Source organism: Kogia breviceps, chromosome 5 (genome assembly GCF_026419965.1).
Source record: "Kogia breviceps isolate mKogBre1 chromosome 5, mKogBre1 haplotype 1, whole genome shotgun sequence".
Taxonomy (NCBI): domain Eukaryota; kingdom Metazoa; phylum Chordata; class Mammalia; order Artiodactyla; family Physeteridae; genus Kogia; species Kogia breviceps.
In genome coordinates this window covers 149,591,057-149,612,688 of record NC_081314.1, presented here as the reverse complement: position 1 = coordinate 149,612,688, position 21,632 = coordinate 149,591,057, and the positions used below count along the sequence as shown (strand labels likewise).

The 21,632-nt window shown below is 54.3% G+C and overlaps 1 protein-coding gene across 9 annotated transcripts in view; it reads right to left on the bottom strand.

Moving 5' to 3' along the window:
* Positions 1-21,632, bottom strand: part of DIP2A (disco interacting protein 2 homolog A) — an 86,708-nt gene that overhangs the window by 14,975 nt on the left and 50,101 nt on the right. For all 9 annotated transcript variants that reach the window (XR_010840891.1, XM_067035319.1, XM_067035318.1 and 6 more), the window contains 12 exons: positions 21,505-21,598; positions 20,424-20,543; positions 18,891-19,005; positions 17,455-17,594; positions 15,317-15,453; positions 14,773-14,853; positions 14,197-14,324; positions 11,851-11,965; positions 6,624-6,825; positions 5,658-5,767; positions 5,486-5,566; positions 2,921-3,044 (listed from right to left, as the gene is read on the bottom strand). Coding sequence is in view for 8 of the 9 variants with exons in the window: in XM_067035319.1 (XP_066891420.1) it covers positions 2,921-3,044; positions 5,486-5,566; positions 5,658-5,767; positions 6,624-6,825; positions 11,851-11,965; positions 14,197-14,324; positions 14,773-14,853; positions 15,317-15,453; positions 17,455-17,594; positions 18,891-19,005; positions 20,424-20,543; positions 21,505-21,598 (1,447 nt within the window). In the remaining variant the exon portion in view is untranslated. The remainder of the gene's footprint in view (positions 1-2,920; positions 3,045-5,485; positions 5,567-5,657; positions 5,768-6,623; positions 6,826-11,850; positions 11,966-14,196; positions 14,325-14,772; positions 14,854-15,316; positions 15,454-17,454; positions 17,595-18,890; positions 19,006-20,423; positions 20,544-21,504; positions 21,599-21,632) is intronic.

Genomic DNA, 21,632 nt, shown 5'->3' with positions numbered 1-21,632 from the left:
GAAAAAGAGAACCACCTACAACCCTGGGGAAGTGCCCACCACGCCCGAGAGCCCTGCGGCTCCGTCCCAGCTAAGGCCCAGGCCGCCAGGGAGACGGAGACGGGGAGGGAGACGGAGAGGGAGACGGAGACAGAGAGGTCTTCCGGTGCCCATCACCCAGGCGCCAGACGCAGGAGAGAACCATCCCCTAACAGCCAAGCAGCCAACTCCCAGGACCAAGACCCCAAGACAAGGCAGGAGAGGCAGAGCGGGCGCCGAGCAGCTGAGATGGAGCCGATGGTGAGGACGGGCCGTAGGGGCCGCACTGGGCAGAGGGGATTCCACAGGAGCCAGGGGGCACCGGAGGGAGCCGGGAGGACTGGGAGCCCCCAGGAGGCCCAGACGTCCCGACTGGAGAGGTGCAGGCGTCTTGTTCCCACGACTGTGGGTCTGATCAGAGAGCAGGGCGAGGGACGGAAACCGTTCACCCCCTCACTGGTGCCAGTGAGCAGCTACGAGGGTTTGGGCCCAGCAATCCAGTCCAACACAGAGAGGTCCATGGAGTGGGGCTTGGGGCTCAGGGTGCGGGGCACAGAAGGAGACGGGGGGGGGGGGGTCCGTGTGGGTGACCCAGGGGCCAAGTCTCACACAAGGCACAAGGAAAAGAATCAGGGGCAGATCGTCATCTGTCCAGACAAAGTCAGCAGATAAGAACTGCAGCCCATTTTAGCATGTGCTAAAATGCATTAAGAAAATGATGCAAGATATGAAAGAATAGCCAAAATCAGAATTAGGAAAAAGAAATGAGGAAAGAAGTAGAAATTATAAAAAATCATTTCAGAAACAAAGATGGAACTAGAAGGAGCCCAAGAGCAAACAAGACAACGGACACAGAAACCACAAAGAGGATGAGACTGGAAACTCAACGGAGACACTCCTGGGGAAAACGACAGAGAAGACCTAACACGTGGGCCACGGGAGCAGGAAGGAGATGCGAAGAAAATCAAAGCAAGGGAAGAGACAGAAAAGACTACAGTTCTAGAAAACTTCCTTGAAAGTAAAAAAAAAAAAAAAGATTTGCAGCTTCTTATTTAAAGATACCTTATACGTTGTATGGCATTGATGGTATAGTGGTGAGCGTAGCAGCCTTCCAAAGATACCTTAGGTAAGAGAACGCTGCCCTGTAATAATCAATGTTACAACCATATGCCGGACTTTAAGAAGGGAAAAAAATGTCCTTTTGGCACCTAGAGCAAAAAGGCCAGTGACTCATAAGAGGAAGAAAATCAGACTTGATGCTTAAGGTCGGGAGAAAATGGACACGTTTGAGAGGCTCAAGAAAAGAAAATGTGAGTCAGGGATTTTTTTATCTAGCAAAAACAACTTTCATTACGAAGTGTACAGACTGTTATCAACAAGCAAGAACTCAGGGGATACTGTTCCCATGAACCCTTCCTAAGAAACCAATGGAGAACCAGCATGGCAGAAAGAGACTGAACGCAGTCACCGGTGGACTGAGGGTGAGGAGAGGCCGGCTTTGCAGGCCCCCAGCCCCGCCCACCCCGGCGACACAGAGAGCACAGCTACAGGGAAAACTGGTGGAGAAAGCATGTGTGAAAATATTTAAGGTGCTTTCAAGAATCACACAGGTGGTCACGTATTACTACCGTTATTCTGGGGGTGCTGCTTGTGACACAGGATAAAGTAAGTGAGTGATCTTGGGATATTTGAATTCTATCGACTCCCATCCTGGAGAATCAGGATTCTCAGTAGGGAAGAAGCGAGACACAGGCATAAAGCAGACGGAACGTCAAGAAGGGTTCAGTAAAAGCCTGTAACCCTGAATCTGATCGGGTGCAACAGTATGAACTCATGAGGCACTGCCTGTCTCCGAGATATAATTATTATACTCATTTTAAATCAGAGCTCTGTTCAAGGAGAGGGCCAACGGCCAGCGGCCAGCCCAGGAGGGACGAGCCCCTGGCCCAGACTGGTGCTGTGAACACCAGGCCCCACGGAGATCTGGCCGGGCCACCTGGTCCCAGCAGACAGCAGGAGGCATCAGGACAGGAGGTCACACCCGAGGACGTGGGAGCAGCTCCCACTAGAGTGCAACAAGAAACAGAATTCATTTTATTGATAGAAGGAAAGAAGCAACACTTACCCTACTTTTCACAGGTGAATACTACCACTGGGTGACCAGATACTAACGAGGGGAAGTGTCTGTTTATAGTTTATGGCTGATAAGTGAAAAAGAAAGGACTGAGGTAGGACACCACCATTTAGTGACCCTTAAAGCGTTAAAGAATGCGGGACAGAGAATGTCAATGGCTGCTAGTGTGCTAATTCTGCAAAAGAAAGAAATAGTCCGACAGCGCTTAGGGTCTTGTGAGGGAAACAAGCCCGAGTCTGACCCAGGGTTCCCTGTGGGGGACCAGGAGCAGCCGCCCAGCACACACGGAGCCACTCCAGACGGCGGGGACGCCCCAGGGCCACAGAAGAGACGGACACAGGGCAGCCTGCAGGTTAAAGGAGAAGACTTTAAAATATATCAGATTTAAAGAAAATTGGCAGACTAAACTGTGATGACTAGGACGCTCATCTGGGTGATCAAACTATGGAGAAGTGGAAGAAATGGTGACCACAGAGGTCAGGACAGAGGCTACTTTTGGAGAATGGAGGAGGTGGTTGGGATGGGAAAAGCAAAGATCCATTTCTCGACATGGTTGGTGGTTACAAGGGTGTCTGCTTTCCGGTAATAAAACAGAGGGGAGAGATGCGGGAAGAACAGCCAGATGAAGCAAGCAAACAGAAAGGAAAGGCTGCACTAGGACAGGCAAGAGCGGACTCACAATTACATACAAGTGCTCACAGGGGTGCAGGCACGCGTGCCGGGAGTGCAGGGTGGGCACGGGCAGAGGGCAGGCTGGCAGGTCCTTACCTGGGGGGTAGACCAGGGCCACGTGGGCCCCAGTGGTCAGCCTGGCCTTCTCCATCAGAGCAGCGGCCACTCTCTCAGCCTTTTTGTGCAGCTGGATGCAGGTGGTGGTGCTGGTGACTGTGCCCTAGGAGAGCAATCGTGGGCACTGCTGAGAGGGGGGCGGGGGACGACCCATGGACACTCCGTGCACAGCCCGTGTCTGAGCCCCTGTGGTCAGGAACCAGGACAGGTGCCACCCCAGACCCATCTGCAGTCTTCTCAGAGCCTGGTCGTCCACCAGAGTCAAAGACTTGGCGATTGAAGAAAAACCCTTTTGGCCATTATGATAAAACATTTTAAATATAACAGTATTATAAAGAATAACATAATAAATATCCAGTTTTTCATTACCTAGTATTTTGCCACGTTGTTTCAATGTCTCTTTTATAAAATAAATCATCACCACTCTACATACGCCCCCCAATTCCATCCTCTCCCTCCCTAAAAGCAACCCTTATCCTGAATATAGACACACATAAGCAAATGATAAACAGTAAATACCCCCCTACACTGAACCCTGACGCACGTTCAGGCACCCCACCCACCAGGTCCCGGGGCCTGGGTCGCCGCAGGCTGCTCTCTCAGGGAGCCTGGGCGGGCGAGTGGCTGGCGGGGCGGCCCGCACCTGGGTCTCGGCGGAGGAGAGCCAGGCCGGGGACCAGCTCCAAGCTGCCCCTCCCTCCCCCTGCTGACCCGAGTCAGGCCTCACAGCTCTCTCAGCCCTTCTCAGGAGAAGTACGGTGCCGCTCGGCCTAACCACCACCGGACTCCAGGACAGCCCGGCGCAGCGCCCAAACCCCTCACTGCTTCTCGGCCGGGGCCCCACCACGCAGGTCCAGGGGCTTTGCACAGCAGGTCAGGCTCTCCTCACACTCAAGCCAAGGTACAGAGTACCATGCCGGGCACATGCCGGGAGCCCAAAGGCCCAGAGCCCCCCTCCCCCAGTCCCCAAGGCTAGGGGCCACCTCATGCCAGGGACACCACCTGCCAGGCACAGGCCCCCTCCAGGGTTGAAGGCCGGCATACGCTTGGAGACCTAAGGACAATTCAAACCTGAGAAGGCTGACAAGCCAAAAGAAGTGCAAAAACTTCCAAATTTTTGGAACGCACCTGGAGAAGGCCAGGTGGTATTCCGTTGGTTCCTCCTGAGCTCTGAGCTTTACAGACGATCATGGGGTCTTCCGGGCTGACCGTGCTCCTGGTGGCATCTCTGGACGCGCCCAGCCACAGCCCCCTCCTCCCTGGGAAGCGCTCCATCTGCACAGGCGCTCAGCCCCCACGCAGGCCACCCTCGATCCCGCGGCCTGCCTCTGAGCCCCATTCACACACGTCCACGTCCCCACGTCCTCTTCTCTGAATGGCCATCACTCTCCTGGACCATGGCCCCCGGCCCGCTGCTCCCACCTTTGCCCTCTTACCATCCAGAGGAATTGCTCGGAATCACGGGCCCTGTCACACCCCTCACGGCTCACGCCTGGGGTCAGCGCAGTGCCCCGGCCTTGCTGCCTCACAGCCCCGGCTGCACTGATTTTCAGCTTCTCACCGTGAGCTGACTTTATCTTGGTCAACTGTTACTTATTTGCTTTAGAATTCCATCAGCCATAAAACAAATGTCTACTGAACACCTTCCAGATCTGCAGATACATGTGAACCAGGAAGACAGCTCTTCTCCTGAGCACTGGTTCTCTAGCAGGAAGACTTAATTCACTGTCTGGCAAACAGGGGCCTTTTTAATCTTCCCTAACACTGTGTATGTAGAAGGCATCAATCAATATTTCTGAATGAAGGAGCAGTGGCCAGTAACAAGCAGTACGGAAAGCCAGGCTGGTGTTTCTCTCTCTGTTTGTTTTTGGCTGCACCATGCGGCATGCACGATCTTAGTTCCCCAGCCAGGGATTGAACCCGGGCTCCCTACATTGGGAGCGCAGAGTCTTAACCACTGGACCACCAGAAAGTCCCAAGGCCAGTGTTTCTAAGACATCAGAGCTTAAGTGTCCTTGTGGGCCAGGGAGCGCCTGACGGCGAGTCATGCATTTTTCATTGTTATTTTTCATGTTTTCATAGTTTGTCTACTGGCCTGCAACTTACAGTTTCTCCATTATACCCCAGAAGTCCCTGGTATCGTGTAACGACCACTGAAAGGTACCCAGGATCAGGGCAGTAAGCAGTATTTGTCATGTTAAGCTATCAACAAATGTAGAAAGTCTAAATTCCTAATTTTTACAAAATAAACATTTCCTTTTAGTTCACTTGGGAGTATTTACATGCATACTATTCATAATGAAAAGACAAGGTCATGAGAATTTTCCTGTTAAATATAAAAGCCACAGAAAGGTTAACTGTGTGGCTTGTGTGGAAGCTGAGGCTTCCCCAGAGAGAAGCACGCCAGCCGGGGCCTGGGTGTCAAGGCTCACTGTTCTCCAAACGGGAGGCCTCGAGCCAGAGCACCAGGGCTGGGAAACAGACCTGGGCCTCCCCTGTGTGGGCCCTCCCCTGCGCGGGCCTCACCTGCACGGGCAGCCTCACCTTGGCATTGAGAAGCAGGAACAGCAGGTGCGCGGGTGTGGTGCGGGCCCGCCACTGCAGCACATCAGGCAGGAACAGGAACTGCGGGCCGCGGGGAGGATGCTCAGTCCTGGCGGCTTCCCACCTGCCAGGGAGGCCCGCCTCTGCCCCGCCGCTGCCCCCCCACCCTTACCTTCCTCGCCTGGTCACTGTCCTCCAGGTGAGACAGCTCCCTCCCCGAGGCCTGAGCGATTCTCTTCCCAGCAACCAGATTCCCAACAATCATGGAGGCTGGTCCAACCTCTAGAAAACGAGGGGGGATGGTTAAGTGAGAGGTGGGTGACGTCTGATAGGTAATCATCACACAACTTTTTATTTGAAAAGGCAGGCAGGCATTTAATTCTTCATTATGATACAAGTGTTCGGGAAACCAGCTACAAGGGTTATGCTAAGTGACAAACAGAATCTCTCTTACAAACAAGCCAGATGAAGACATTCACCACAGGGCAGATGCCCTGGGGAGATATGATTTGACCTCAGCCACAGCTAAACTCTTAATGTATTTATCTCATTGTTTCACTGGTTGTGTTTCATTTAATGGTATTTTATGTGTTTAATAATCAACAAAGGTTAGCATTTACTAAAAATTTACATAACCAAAGGAGTGAAAAACTGTACATAAGAGTTAAACCAGGGAAGGGAAGTTGACCGTTTGTTGGGGCTTCCTAGGTCCCGTCAACCCGGCGACTGTGGCTGATGACAGAGCCGAGTAGCAGTGCCCACAGGCCCCGTGGCCTCGGGTGGCCGGCCGCCCCACGGCACAATGCTGGCCACAGCGGTGCTTTAGATTCTGAGTTCCAGGGCTGCTCTTGGGCATCAGTTCTGCCCCCAGGGAGCAGCCTCCACAGCTCAGACGCCAGGCCTGAATCCAGTCCTGGGGTGGGTGCTAACAGGCGGGGGGAACCCCCATGCTGGGGACGTGGGGTTGCGCTCTCCTTCCGGGGGGGCAGGAGGTGGGGACCGACCCAGTGTGCTGTTCACTCTGGCTCTTAGCCCCGACCCCAGAGATGTAGCGTTCAACGGGGCTGCACCAGTTAAACACAAGCATAGCTGCCGCAGTCTGAAGACAGAATAGACGTGTTGTGTGATGTACACTAACCTGGCTGCTTCTGGCGAGGCTTGGGAAGGTTGGTAACACACGTGTGAGGGCACATTAACACGTTACACGGGTGCAGCATCCCCTCCAGAAAGCGCTGCTTGGTTTCAGAAACGTGAATCCCTCCTAGAGGGGCCTTGGGCAAGGTGTTCGCAGGAACCAGGGCCAGACAGTACACGCCCACCTGGTGGATGCTGTCGATGGCCTGGAAGGGGGGGGCGTGAGACGGGGAAATGTGACCTCTGGGACGTTTTGTTAGAAGAGAAACGTGGCGAGGCGAGTGTGCATTTCCTATCGCTTACACACATGTTCTGTGTATGTGCACAATCGAATATAAATCTGTAACTGCTCACATTTTTAAAAAGCCGTAAAAGCAGTTAAGTGACTTCCTGTGGGAGAAGCAGTGAACAGCAAGGCAGGTAGAAGCTGGACTGCTCTGAATACACCTTGCTTTCAAATTTGGAACCACGTATATATTTTACACACAAAAAACTTAAAATTTAAAAAAGCAATCCCTAACAACTGAAAGTAAAATAAAACAAATGAACTCAACCAAAGTGGAACCAGGTTGGTGGCACAGCCCCACAGAGAATCTATTTAGAATTACTTTAGACACAGGAATTTCATTAATCCAGTCCCACGGGCAAAAAGAATTGAAAAAACATCTTAAGCTGCACCCGGAAGTTTCACACTTGAGAGGTAGTGTGGAGATGGTTATTTGGAGACTGGTGTGTGCAGAGTGGCCTCAGGATATGAGTACTTCTGCTGGAAGTATCACCACTGCAATTTTTCATTGTGGAGAAAGATCGGTGACTTAAGAAAAAACCCCGAGGTCTTGAGCTGGAACTAGCAGCATAAACCCATGATGTAGGTAATCTCGTAAGCAGGTGGACATCATCTCCTACTATGTCCACTGAAACAAACCAGTAACATCAAGTTCCCAGGCAGTGCCCAAATTCCATTTCCCCTAGAAGGCAGCAGGGCCCCAATAGTGTCGGGTCTAGGACACAAAATGCACCACCTCCCCAGGAACCGAGCTTCCTGTTCCTGGGTGTGGCCTCAAAGCACCAGGAGGTGTGTCTAAAGGGCTCAGGAGCCAACCCGAAGAGGCCCCCACTGACCACTGTCAAAAATATACCAACCATAATCCACTAGTTCATAGTGAGACAAAAACCAAAACATCTCCAGGAAGCCAGCTCAGGACCCTGAAATCAACCCTGGATCTCACGTTCCTGCCCAACCTCCAGGTCCCCCAGCGACTTCAGCGCTCTTTGTAGAAGACCCTTCCAAAGCTGCTGTGCTAACGATGAGGAAGGAACAAAATTGAAGCAGCAACCCCACGAAGCCCTAACAAACCAGCGGACACAACATGCCACCTCCCATGAGACTGTCAGCCAGAAAATCGAGCCCTAGTCTGATCAAGCATCAAGATCTACCCACCTACACGCAGGAAGCACAGGAGACAGAGGAGCACACTGAGTGACACCACAGAGGCACAGCCGTCAGAGCCCAGGACGGGGAGATGTACTGGACAAACAACTTACCTCTGTCAATAAACAAACTGTAAGAAAAGTATGACAGAGGAGGTGTCTATAGATTAAAAAAGACTTAAAAACCTGGCCCCACCAAGTGCAATTTTTACCTTATTTTCATCCTGAGCTTAACACACATACTAAACATTAGATAATCAGGGAAATTTGAATAGTGACTAAACCTTTAATTTTATATATATATAATGATATATTCAATTACATCCAAAAGAACAAAATACCTAGGAATAAATTTAACCAAGGAGGTGAAGGAAACATGTACACTTAAAACTACGAGACACTGATGAAAGAAATTGAAAAAGATACAAAAAATAAGATATTCTTATTTGATATTCTGAGTTCGTGGATTGGAAGAATTAATATTGTTGAAATGTCCATACTACCCAAAGCCATCTGCAGATTTAATGCAATATCAAAATACCCATGACATTTTTCACAGAACTAGAAAATGTACTGAACCACAAAAGACCCTGAATTGTCAAAGCAATCTTAAGAAAGAAGTACAAAGCTAGAAGTATCATGTTCACTGATTTCAAACATCATAAAGCTATAGTAATCAAAACAGTGTGGTATTGGCACAAAAACAGATGTAGATCAATGGAACAGAATAGAGAGAACCCAGGAATAATCCCACACATATGTGGTCAGTTAACTTACAACAAAGGAGACAAGAACAGACAACAGGGAAAGAGAGCCCCCTCAATGAATGGTGTTGGGAAAACTGGACACCACACACAAAACTAATTCAAAATACATTAAAGACTTGAATGTAAGACCTGAAACCATAAAACTCCTAGAATAAAACATAGGCTATGGTAAACTCCTTGACATCAGTCTTGGTGATGATTTTTTTGGATTTGACACCAAAAGCAAAAGCAACAAGAGCAAAAATAAACAAGTGGGATGACATCAAACTAAAAGGTTTATGCACAGCAAAGGAAACCATCAACAAAACAAAAGGAACCTATTGAATGGGAGAAAATATTTGCAAATAATATATCTGATAAGGGTTAAGATCCAAAATATATAAGAAACTCATACAACTCAACAGCAAAAAGAACCCCCAAAAAACCAAAAATCAAATAATGCAATTTAAAAATGGGCAGAGGACCTGAATAGACATTTTTCCAAAGAAGACATATAAATGGCCAACAGGTATATAAAAAGATGCTAAACATCACTAATCATCAGGAAAATGCAAATCAAAACCACAATGAGATATCACCTCACACCTGTTGGAATGGCTATTATCAAAAGGACAAGAAATAACAAGTGTTGGTGAGGATGTGGAGAAAAGGCAGCCCTCGTGCACTGTTGGTGGGAAAGTAAACTGGTGCTGCTGCTACAGAAAACAGTATGGGGGTTCCTCAAAAAACTAAAAATGGAACTACTATATGATCCACCAATTCCACTTCTGTGTATTTATTGGAAAAAAACCAAAAATACTGGACATCCCTGGTAGCGCAGTGGTTAAGAATCCGCCTGCCAATGCAGGGGCACAGGTTCGAGCCCTGATCCGGGAAGACTCCACAGGCCACGGAGCAACTAAGCCTGTGCGCCACAACTACTGAGCCTGCGCTCTAGAGCCCGAGAGCCACAACTACTGAAGCCCGTGTGCCTAGAGCCCATGCTCTGCAACCAGAGAAGCCACCGCAATGAGAAACCCATGCACGGCAACGAAGAGTAGCCCCCACTCACTGCAACTAGAGAAAGCCTGCATGCAGCAACAAAGACCCAATGCAGCCAAAAATAAATAAATACCAAAATGCTAACTTGAAAAAAATATATGCACCCTTCTGTTCATTGTAGTATTATTTACAATAGCCAACATACCTAAGCATCCATCAATGGATGAATGGATAAAGAAACTGTGGTGTGTACACACACACACACACACACACACACACACACACACACACACACACACACAGAGGAATATCACTCAGCCATAAAAAAGAATGAAATCTTGCCATTTGCAACAACATAGATGGACCTTCATAACATCACGCTAAGTGAGATAAATTAGTCGAAGAAAGACAAAAACATATGATCTCTTACATGTGGAATCTAAAAACTAAAACAAAAAGATGAGCTCATAGACATAGAGAACAGATTGGTGGTTGCCAGAGGTGAGGGGCGGGGGGTGGGAGAAATGGGTGAAGGCGTCAAAAGGGAAAAACTTCCAGTTATAAGGTGATAAGTACTGGGGATGCCATGTACAGCATGGGACTGTAGTTAACAATGCTGTGCTGTGTGTTTCAAAGTTGCTAAGAGAGTAGATCTTCAAAGTGCTCACCACGAGAAAAAAATTCTGTAACTCTGTGTTGACGGACATTAACTAGAGATAGTGACTCTTTCACTATATATACAAAATCAAATCATTACGTGGTACACCTGAAACTAATACAGTGTTACATGTCAATTATACCTGAATAAAAATTTTATTATTAATTTTTAAGATGTGATACTGGTACTTCTTTTTTAAAGAAAGAAATACGCAAATTTACAGGTAAAATCTGTGAGTCTGGGATTTGCTTCAAAGCACTCCCAAGGGAGAGGCGGGGAGGACAGCTGGGGCACGGCTGGGGCCTTGACTGTTGGTCATTGCTGAAGCAGCGATGGACACACAGGGGTTGTTAAACTCTCCTTTGTATGTTTCGTATATTAGAAATATTCCATAACAAAACATTAAAAATAAACGTTGTAAATATTAGTAGAAAAACCGATCCTCTGAAGCTCCGAGCTCCTTGGCCTCCCTGACACTGGTCCTTGTCTGCTCTGTACAAGCGTCCTTTCTTAGGTGGCTGGGGCCAATCACACGCCACACAACCAACCGGAGCTGTCGGGACACCAGACGGCTTCCCTGAAAAGCCACCAGGACTGAAATTCACCCAAAGATTTGTATACTATTGTCCACAGTAGCTTTATTCACAATAGCCAAAAATTAACAACCCAACGTCCACCAAGGTGTGAACAGATGAGCAAAAGAACACAACTCGGCAATGAAAAGGAATGAGCCACTGATCCACATGCCACGAGGAACCACACAAACGTGATGCCAAGGGAAAGAATGCCAGACCAAGACCCCACACTGAGATTCGTCTGCACGGACGTCCAGGGCGGGGGCAGGGCTCATCCCCGGCAACACAAAGCAGCCAGCGGTTTCCCGTTAGACAGGGGTGCTCTTACCTGTGGTTACCTGGTGCGTACAAATATTTGTCAAAACTCATCAACCTCAACACTTGAAAACGGGCTCCTTCTACATGTAAGTTACATTCACTCAGTAAAGCTGAGTGGACATTTAGTTTGTGCTCTTTACTGCAGGAAAAGTTTACTCCCTTCCCCGCAAAAGAACTTGTTGAATCTACTTCAGTATTTAAGGACATAAACGTGGATGTGTAGGGAAGGACAGTGTGCAGCATGCGGGTGAGGCCGAGGGCACGTGCGAGTCGAACGGGTGTCATGAGGTGGGAAGCATGTGGAGCCCCGGCCCAGGCGCGAGGGGTTCACTAGGCTACGCTTCCAGCCTTGCTACACGTTTGAAATTCTCAAAGCATAACAGTGGAAACACTGATGTGTGCAAGTTTGCCCTGGTGGACGGCAGCTCCGCGGGGCCGCCCCTCACCTCGAGGGTCAGCCCACGCTCAGCCAGTGCCCACTGTGTGCCCACACGCACCCACCTGCAGCACACGGCTCATCCACTGGAAGCTGTCCTCCTCTGAGGCGTCGGGCCGCTGCTCTGCCACCAGCACGATCCGGTCATCGTGCAGCACTGTCACGGAGAACACCGCGATCCTGGGGAGGAAGGGACAGAGATGAGCGCCCGGCAAGGGGGGCCGGGACGCGGACGCCCCGTCCCGCCCAGGTGGAAGCCGCAGCAGGGTTGGAGGGAGACGCTGTCCAACAGAATTTAAAGGGAAGCAGCCACGGACCTCCTCCAACGTGGATGAAATAAGTTTTCGATTCACAAAACAGAGGGGACTTCAGTGCACAGCAAACAACAAGGCACACGTTGTAAAAGAACATTTTCCTTAATTGCACAGTTAATCTATATGACGTACTTCTTTATGCAAAAATCTCTGCCTAGAAGGTCTGTTAATTATCTATTACTTAGTCCAGGTGAAATCTCTCACCACTCATCACTTTGCTCCTGTCTTGTGACTGACGTCAGTGGTCTTCTTTCTCGTGTCTTATCGAAGAAGTTCAACATCTTCTCCTTTTCTCTGTGTTGCCTTTTTCTTCCTTTGGACTTTGAGTGGATTCTCTTTTTCTTTATGAGACAAGCATCTGTCTCCCCATCACGCCTATCCTGCTGGCACGGCTGCCAAGCTAGCTCTGGGCCCTCACAGATCTACCTTCTCTGGCTTGCTCCTTTGGCTGCTGCGGGCACAGGCAAACGTGCACAGACATGCACACACACACATGTGCACCCACTCTCTTTAATGCAACAAACTTTACCCAGTATTAACATTTCCTTACTTTCACACATCTTGTTTCTCTTAGTACCTCACCCAAAGGTATTTTCACAAACATGGTCTTTTTGTGACAAAACTTCTGAACCTTACGTACCCAAGAATACTTTTACTGCAACTGCACAGTTAAGTGACATGTTGGGATGAATATAAAATCTAGGTCAAAAGTCCCTCTGAAAAACTTAAAACGTTACTGCACTGTCATCCTCTCACTCCAGCCCCTCTGCCGGGGAGTCTGACGCATCCTGGCTGGAGGCCCACCCCACAGGCCCCCTTCCTCAGGGTCCAGACACACACCCCCCACTCTGAGTCTGCTCTCAGGACGCCGGCCCTTCTTGCTCTGCTTCCCTCTTTTCTTTCAAACTTTCTATTTATTGACTTCTGGAGAAATTTCTTTATCTGGCTTTCCAGCTTAGCTCACTCTACAGCCGCCTCTGCCCTACATTTACTCCACATCTGCTGAACACTGTCCTGTCGGGATGCTGTGACCTCATCCAGTGCACAGCTCCTCCCTGGTGGACGGAGGTAGGCCACCTCTCCATCCGCAGGCGCGACCACCCTGCACCCCTGCTAGTCGCTGGGCCGGCATCACCTCCAGGTGCCATCAGGTGTCGGTGGCCATGCGAGGCTCCCTAACGCACCCAGGAGCAGGCCTGGGCTACCCCGGCATCCCCTCGGTGGACACGTGCACTGACGGTGTCTCCGGTCTCTGCTGTAAGTCCTGTGAGTCCTGTGTGCGCCAGCTCCAGGCTGCACACACCCACCAGGCCTGCCCGCCCTGCTGGTTTCTCCCGAGTGCTTATACGCGGCCATCATTCTGACCCGGGGAAGGGCTGGCAGACCATGCTGACCTACCACTGGCAGAATTCCCTGATCGTTTCTTTAAGGTATATTCAAAGGACGGCTCCAGTCAGGCTCACAGGCACCCTAGCTTGAGTAACGAAAGCACTACCTTGAGAAGAATACAGTGAAGAAATGCAGTGGCTGACTGGACCAACCAGGAGAAGGGGCCGCCTCCTCCAGGACAAAGAACTCGGAGCTGGACAAGCTGGACAGGGCGCCCCCTCCCTGCCCCAGCCGCCCGGGGCCCCCTTGTGTCTTCTATGGACATGAGAATCTGTAAAGTGACCGCCTAACACATTGAGAGAAGGCGAACTGACTCCATCCCAGGAGACCACGGCCTCGGGTGACTTCAGGCCAAAGGGCGCCCTCCGCTCCAGCCTGCGTTCCCAGGGTTCTCGGGCAGCTGCCCAGGTGCCCTTGCCCTCACGCACACTGTGCCCCGTGCGGTGTCTGGGCCCAGTCTCTGTGCCCAGGTCGAGGTCTGGATCTCATCCTCTGAGGAGCCCTGAGCTCTGGGGACGGTGAGGACTCCAACTCTGGCGTCCTTGCTGCAAGTGTCATCCTGTCCTTTGAAAAGTTCCTCTGATGAACAGGAATTTTTAGGGTTTGTGTATTCAAATCATTGGGCTTTCCTTCCACTGCAGGAGACCTCTTGAAGGTTAACTAGAGAAGGAACCTAAAGGCACGGCAAGGGGACCCGCAGCGCATCACCTGCCTCTGTAGACAAACTTCATGGGCTCCACAGCCAGTGCAGTGGCCACGATGTCATCCGCGTTGTGTCTGCGGACCCCCACCACCATCAGCCCGTCCAGCTTGCCCACGACGAAGACCAGGTTATCCTGAAGGCAAGGATGCTGGTCGGGCCCGGGACACGTGGCAGGCCCTGTGGCTCAGGCCCTGCTACAGAGACCCGACAGCTCGGAGACCAAGTAACTCACAGACAGGGCCAGCGGGCTCCCCTGCCCACGGTGACAGGGAGACCTGGGCAGGGGCCACCAGGGGTGAAGGGGCCCTAAGCCTGGTGGGCTTTGTGGGGGGGGAGGCGAGGGGGCACCCAGGGCAGGCGTCAGCACCGGAAAGGTCAGAGATGGGAATGCAAATGAGGGTGAAGTCTGTTAAAGACTTGATGCTCCTGTGCTACAGACAGGGCTCCCCAGCTCGGCCCCAGTGACGTTCTGGAGGCCAGGGCTCTGTCGGGGGGGTCCTGTGCACAGGGGACGCAGAGCAGCACCCCTCCCCAGCTCTGAACCATCTGCAGGCCCAGGTCTGCCAGCGGGACATACTCACAGGCCCAATGAAGCCCAGCAGCCCCGTCCTGGTGAAAGGTCTGTCGGAGATAGGCGTGCCCCCTGCCGTGACTGGGACAGTCTGCACAGAGTGGAGAGGGCAAGGTCAGGCGTGGCCCACAGGCATCAGGCGAGCGGCAGGCGGGCGGGAAGGCCCGGCATGCGCTGCCCGCGCCGGGCGTGGCTCCTCAGATGGGCATCACCGCGTCTCCCTGGGGGGAAGGGGCTCCCACCAGGGCCAGAGTCCCTGCCGTCTGGCGAGACCGCCCCCCCTCAGCCTCCTAACCTCCACGGCCCGTGCTCCCCCTCCCGGCCTGTCCTGTCCCGGCCTGGGGCCTTGGGGGGCACTCGCTGGACTCTCCTGACGACCCAGCTCCAGCCCAGAGGTCGGCTTCCCTGGGCCAACTTGGATCCGTCAGGGTCACAGGGCGCCCACGTAGGGCTGGCCTGCCGGAGCGGGCACTGCCGAGAGCCGCACTGTCCCCTCCCACCCTTCCGCAGCTGCGGACTTGACTTCAGCACAAAGGCAGGGAGCAGGCACGGACCTCAAAGGTGTTCTTTGTGATCCCGAGCAGCCCATAGTATGCTGTCGCCGTCGCGCTGGAGTTGACGCAGATTTCTCCAACTTCATCGGTTTTACAGAGGTAAGGGGTCCCCTCCACCTTCACAACACACATGTTAGCTAAAGAGAGAAAACAACCCTCAAGGGCACGAACAAAGAGGACACTGAGATGGGTCAGCCCCAGAGACCCGCGGGCTTGGCCTCTGCAGGGTGGACACGAACAGTTCGTGTTCTCCAGGCTTGGACACTCACAGCCCTCTGGCCACAAGCCTGCATGCTCCACACGCGGTATGTGAAGGTGACAGAAATGCTCCCAGTCACGCAGGCTCTGTCGTCCGCCCCCCCCCCGGCACCGCCCTCCTGAACCCGCAGGAGGTGGGAGGTGCCATCCGCTCACACGTTTGCCTTTCAGGCTGGCTCCCACAGCAGGACTGAAGACCCCACCCGAGCATGGGCCCCTCCCGCAGCCCCATGACCCCCTGTCTTCACCAAGCAGCACGCCCGCCGACGCGGCTGCCTGTGGCCCAGAGCCTCAGGAGGGCAGGCAGTGGAGGGTGGCGCTGCTGTGCGTGCGTTTCCCCCCAGATCCGTGCACTCGCCTGGGTTCTAATACAGCAGAGACCCCGCCCATGCCACAACCAGACCAAAAGGGACAACCCGGGTGTGCCGTGGTAACACAGCCCTGGGGCTGACACACAGAAGGCTGCGCACCTGCCGAAAACAAGACCCACCAGGTCCTCACCGACTCAGGCAGACGTGCAACAGTCCCGGCAACAGACACACACCCACCCGAGGGAGCGTGTACCCGCACGCGCGCACACACACGCACACCCAAGCACGTGCGCGCCTGCACACACACACACACATGCACCCGAGCACGTGCGCGCACACACCCCCCCCGAGGGAGCACACCCGTGCCCGAGGGAGCATGTGCACACACACAGAACCTGGTCCAAGTTTAAGAATAAAATGAAAGTCCTTATACTTTCAATCAAAACAATCAGCTATTAAAATATTTCACCATCTTTTAAAGAATTACTGTGCTCGCCACATAACAACTAAAAATCAGAAAGACCCTGCTCTTTACCCCTTATAAAATGTTTATGCTGGAGTTCCTGCCTCTACAGAACTGCTGAGTCCTTATTTTTGGTAGACTTATGCATGAAAAAAACACAACTCATGCTTCTAAAAAAGTGGAACTAGAAACAAACTCAAACGTCCAGCCTTGTTCTACGTGTCTGACCTCTAGCACACGCACAGGCCCAGACCGCGGCCCGTGGCCCTCCCGCTGGTTCCCAGCCTGTCCCCGAGCATGGGCGTCTCACGCCCTGCCCACGCAGGCCCTGTACCCTGGGAAGCAGCAGACGGGGTGATTGACGCAGAGATATGGCTGCTCTCCAGTGGTGACCAGGTGGGTCAGCCAGCTGCCCAGAGCCCAGAAGGGCCAGCACGGGGAGGAGGGAAGCTAGAGCCGCCGCGGGGTCACCGCAGTGAGGGGCACTCCCCAACTCACAATGCCACAGGACCTCCCAGGCCAGGCTCTGCTCTTAACCCTCCCCCATGACCCTGCACGGCATCCCGTGCGTGCTCGCGCTTGCGAGGGAGCTGCAGGACGCAGCGCCGTCACCTTCCTGCGCTCGCTGGCTGCCACGGCGGCACAGACACCCCGCAACCCATGCCTCATCCAGGCCCGGGGCCTTTCTGGGAGCTCAGGGATCCCTGGGAACCTTCAGGGCCACACTGCTCCCCTAACAGGCCCTTGTCACGATGTAGAGACAGTCTCATCACCGGGTTACCTGCAGACGTCCAGGGGCCTGAGGTTGACACCTGGCCTCGGGAGAGGCGTGACGACTGCCTGGTGTGCAGTGAGCACACAGAACCCGAGCTCTGGCACTACTTCCCCAGCGGTGGGGAACCAGAGTCCGGTTCACAGGCCATAGACACACCCCGTATTTTAGCGCAACTTTAACGTGATACAAAGGGAGACAAAAAGCAAAAAATATTTTACAAATTAAAATCCCAAGTCACACGGAATCATCTGAAGCCCTCTGGTGCTCGTGTGCTCCGGAGCCTTTGCTGCCACCGGCCGCAGGACAAGACCATCCCCAGCTGTGACCTCACCTCCAGGCATCACCTGACCGACGTCCTGAACCGTCAGGACCGAGAGCTTCTCTTCCGCGTCCAGTCTGATCACCCCGTGACTGAGGCAGCTCATCGACAGCACAGCTCTTCTTGGAGGAGGGCCCCCCAGGTCAGGCGGCCTAGAAACAAAACGGATCAACTGACAAGGGGACAGAGCCCGTGGGCGTGGGACGATGGCCCCCGGCCGACAGGACGATGAGCAGCCAGGTGCCCGTCCGTGCCGGCTGTGGGGATGTTGGCTGCAGGACCTCGGGGGGCAGCGCATGTCCCCACAGGTCTGCACGACGCGACACCCCACGCGCTCCTCTGCGGGGGGGGCCCCGAGCAGCGGGCGATCAGAGCGACACACTTCCTGGGAGGAGCCAGCCTGCAAGCGCCAACCCAGGGGAAGGAGCCGCAGACCAATCGCAGGAAGGGCAGAGGGCCGCCACCCCCAGCCCTGGCCAGCCCAGGACCAGCGAACTGCCGCAGAGCTGCCTGAGCAGCCCCTCCCAGCTCCTGGCCGCGGAGAAAAGTCACTGCTGCTGTTTGCAATGCCAAGTTTGGGCCTGATTAGCTCCGCGGCAGCAGGAACCAGGACGCTGAGAAACAAATGTCATATCTTCCCGGGCGGGAAAACACTGCTCTGCTGAGCACAAGAAACCACCATAGGACAATGAACGAAGAGCACCTTGTGGTCTGCAGGGAATAAAGATGCTGTTTTTAATGCTAATTACTACTCAAATCATACGATCTCTTACACTACTATTTATAGATACACAGACATAACAACAAGACCACAGCTGAGGTTAATTTGAGCTGAGGGTGGAAAACGAACACTAAGTCACCCTTAGCTGCGAGGATGCTGCCCTCTACCGAGGACGGCACTCAGGGCGGCGTGGATGGCCCGGGCAGGAAGGTGAGCCGAGGGGCACTCCTGCGGGGGCCTGGGGAGCGACATGGATGATCCCAGAGTCCAGCCTGGGGGCGGTGGGGCCAGGGGCGTCACTGGGAGGTCAAGGGTCCCGCAGGCACAGACCCCCGTCCACAGCTGATGTGCACTGGCTGCCGGCCACCCTGCCCTGGAACAGGGGCAAGTCCTGGCTGCAGTGTTTACTGCGGGACACACGGCCTTCCTGATCTGAGGGGCATTCGGGAAAATTAGTCCGTGTGCTCTAAGAATGCGGAGATCACGACCCAGGGAGCCGCTATCGAACTTGCGCCAGAAACCAGGCCAGTGTGGGACGTGCGGCCAACACAGGCTGCTGGACGTGGCACCTGGGGCTGCCCCATTACAACACCAACACACCTGGGAAACGGGCCCAGGGCCGGGCGCTGCTCTCCGTTTCTCCTGCTCAGGAACAGATCAACCAAATTTGCTACCACAGGTAATTTGGCTGAACGAGGAAGAACTAAGCATCTACAGGATGGTCTACCTGCGGATGGCCACTGTGAGCGCCTCCGGGGAACTGGCGCAGGGACAGATCACCTCCGGTCTCAGCCCTCTGGCTTGGAAGACGTTGAGGAATGCGTCACAGGAAGATATGGACCCTGCGTGAGACAGAGTGGATGCAAGAGTTGAGTGCAAGGCCGACCGGCACGCGGCGTGGGGGACGCCTGGTGCCGGGCCTGGAGGCTGCCACCCCTTCCCCTCACAGTCAAAGTCTCATGGGGAGAGGGTGGGGCTCTTTCCTTGGAAAACAGGGCACTTTCTCAAATCGCCAGCAAACAAGAAGCCAACTATCAGCGCCGCGTTGTCTCTGAGGTCTAACCCACGGCCTCACCTGCCTCCTCGCAGCTCTGCCAAGGAGGAGGTGACCCAGGGCACTAACAGAGCCGCAGCCGAAGCTTCCACCGCATGAGGCCCCGGCCACGTGCGCGCCCTCTTCTGGGCGTGCCTCGGAGCTGCAGCCTCTGCCAAGCGGCCCTGCCATGCCTCTCCTGCGGGCACAGCCCAGCTCTCTGCCCCTGCTTCTCCGCCAGCGTCACCAGGCCACGAAAACTCAGCTCCTAGGAGGCTGGGTGCTGCCCGCTCAGGGCCTGAGTCAGCACAGCCCTGCACCCACTAGAGCCCCGGGGCTGCACCACGACCTGCAGCCTCTGCACAGAGAGGCTCCAGGGAAGGAGGGGACCTGGTCACGGGTCCTTGTGTCCAGCAGAGGACACACAAGACCGTCCAGAGGGCTCGGAGCTACGGAGTGGCGGGATCTGGGGTCTGGGGGGCAGCAGCCCCAGGAGGGGCTCCTGGTGGCTCGATGGGTGCACCGCAGTGGAGGCTCAGAGAGGCCGGCAGCTCCTGGTGCTTTGGAGGCAGGACGGTGGGGCCCTCGGGGTTCGGGGTGGGTGGAGGCAACGAGAGGCTTTGGGGTGCTGGAAAGTAGGTAGGGTGCCCTCGAGTGTCGGGGCCACAGCTGGACAGGGGATTAGATGACAAGCAGCCTCTGGTCCAGGGCGGATTCAGTGCACGAACAGTGACACACAAGTGTTAAAGCAGTGAGAAAACTCCCTGCCCCCACCCCCCGGGTTCTGTGCTGCCTGGAAACCACACCAAAGGTCAACCAAGCCTCCGCAGGACACCCCGGGCAGGCCCCAGACCACAAGCAGCTACACTCGGGCCCTGAGCAGAGACCGGGGCACAGAGCCCGGGAGGACGCGGGGCGGCCGGGAACGTGCAGCGGCCAAGCCAGTGCAGTGGGGTGCAGGCCACAGAGTGGGAGCCTGAACCGGGGTCTGGCTGTATCTACACTCTGGTCAGACCCGCTCAGGCACGGACCTCCCATCCACTGTGTCAGAACCACCTTAAACGGAGAGGCCTGACAAACAGGTCTGAGATGCACCCTGAGTCACCACGAGACCCCGAGTCACGGAGCAGGAGGTGCACCCGTGTCCACGCGGCCCCCAACACATTCCGGCTCAGCCTTGATCCCGGCAGCTGGCCTGTGGGGCGGGGAGGGGCAGGCGGTACTCACACGGGTTCGCACCATCGGCCACGATCAGCAGGCGCAGGGAGCTTAGGCTGACGTCCCCCTGACCTCGCTGAGCCAAGAGCGACCAGTGCATGTCGCGGGACTTCACCAGTGCGGCCCGGGCTGTGGGAGGGCGGGGACGCGTGTGAGTCAGGGGCGCGTGCGCACAGAGCAGGCCACGCGCTCCCTGCCACCCGGCCTCCCCAGAAATCACCTCGCTCGCTCGCAAGCAACTGATTGTCTCTCGGAGCCTCTCTGCCCTCCCCACACCCACCCCTCCCTCTCGAGCTACCCCTCCCACAGCCGCGAGGCTGGGCCTGCCCTGTGCTGGGGGGCCCGGGGACGTGGGGCTGCAGGGAGGCCCCGATGTGAACAGACGGGCTAGGCCTCATTCCCAGCCCTGCTCTCACCAGCAGAGGCACCCGCCAAACGCCCCACCGGACTTTGGTTCTCCTCCGTTAGGGTAAACAGAGACAGCGCCCAACACGCCGCAGAGCACGGCCCACGTCCACATCGGTAACTGGCACCATCATCAGGGCAGTCGGCAAGCACACGGCCACCCGGGTCAAGTCAGTGCGAAGAAAACCCGAGTCCCCCTCGGGGGTAACTAAAGGTGCCCCCGAGCTCTACCGAAGCACAGCCAGAGGGACGCTCAGACCACGCAGGTGTGGCCGTGCTGGGGAAGCACCGACTGACCACAGGTGGACAGCAGGGCGGGCGGGGCCCCACGGGCAGCCCCCTCACTCTGGGTCATAAGCCGCTTTGAGTAAACAGCTTTGCTACTGTGGCTTGAAGAGCCCTAACTTCAAATCAAAACCACCCCAAGAACTAAGAATTAGGAGCATTTCTGTGAGAGAATAAAGCTAGGGGGCTACGGCCCTTGCAGAAAACAGCTGTCCTCCACGACCCCCCAGTTCCCCAGCGCTGTCTACTCCGACCCACCACGGCTGTAGGGGAGCCTGGCCCCGGCCCACACACGCCTGCCGTTCTGCATGCTGCTTTATTTTTTCTTAATCGCCAAATATGAATTCAAAGAGACTTCTCTAATGAAGGATGAATCGAGAGATGGTGCTACTCCCGTTACCTTTATACGCACACACTTTCTGAATCCAGGAGAGTGGGTTCGCCTTCATCAGCGCGTATGGGATGCTGACCACGTGCATCCTGTTCATGACACTCTGCAAAGAGACGAGCGGCCGGGGCTGGGCATGA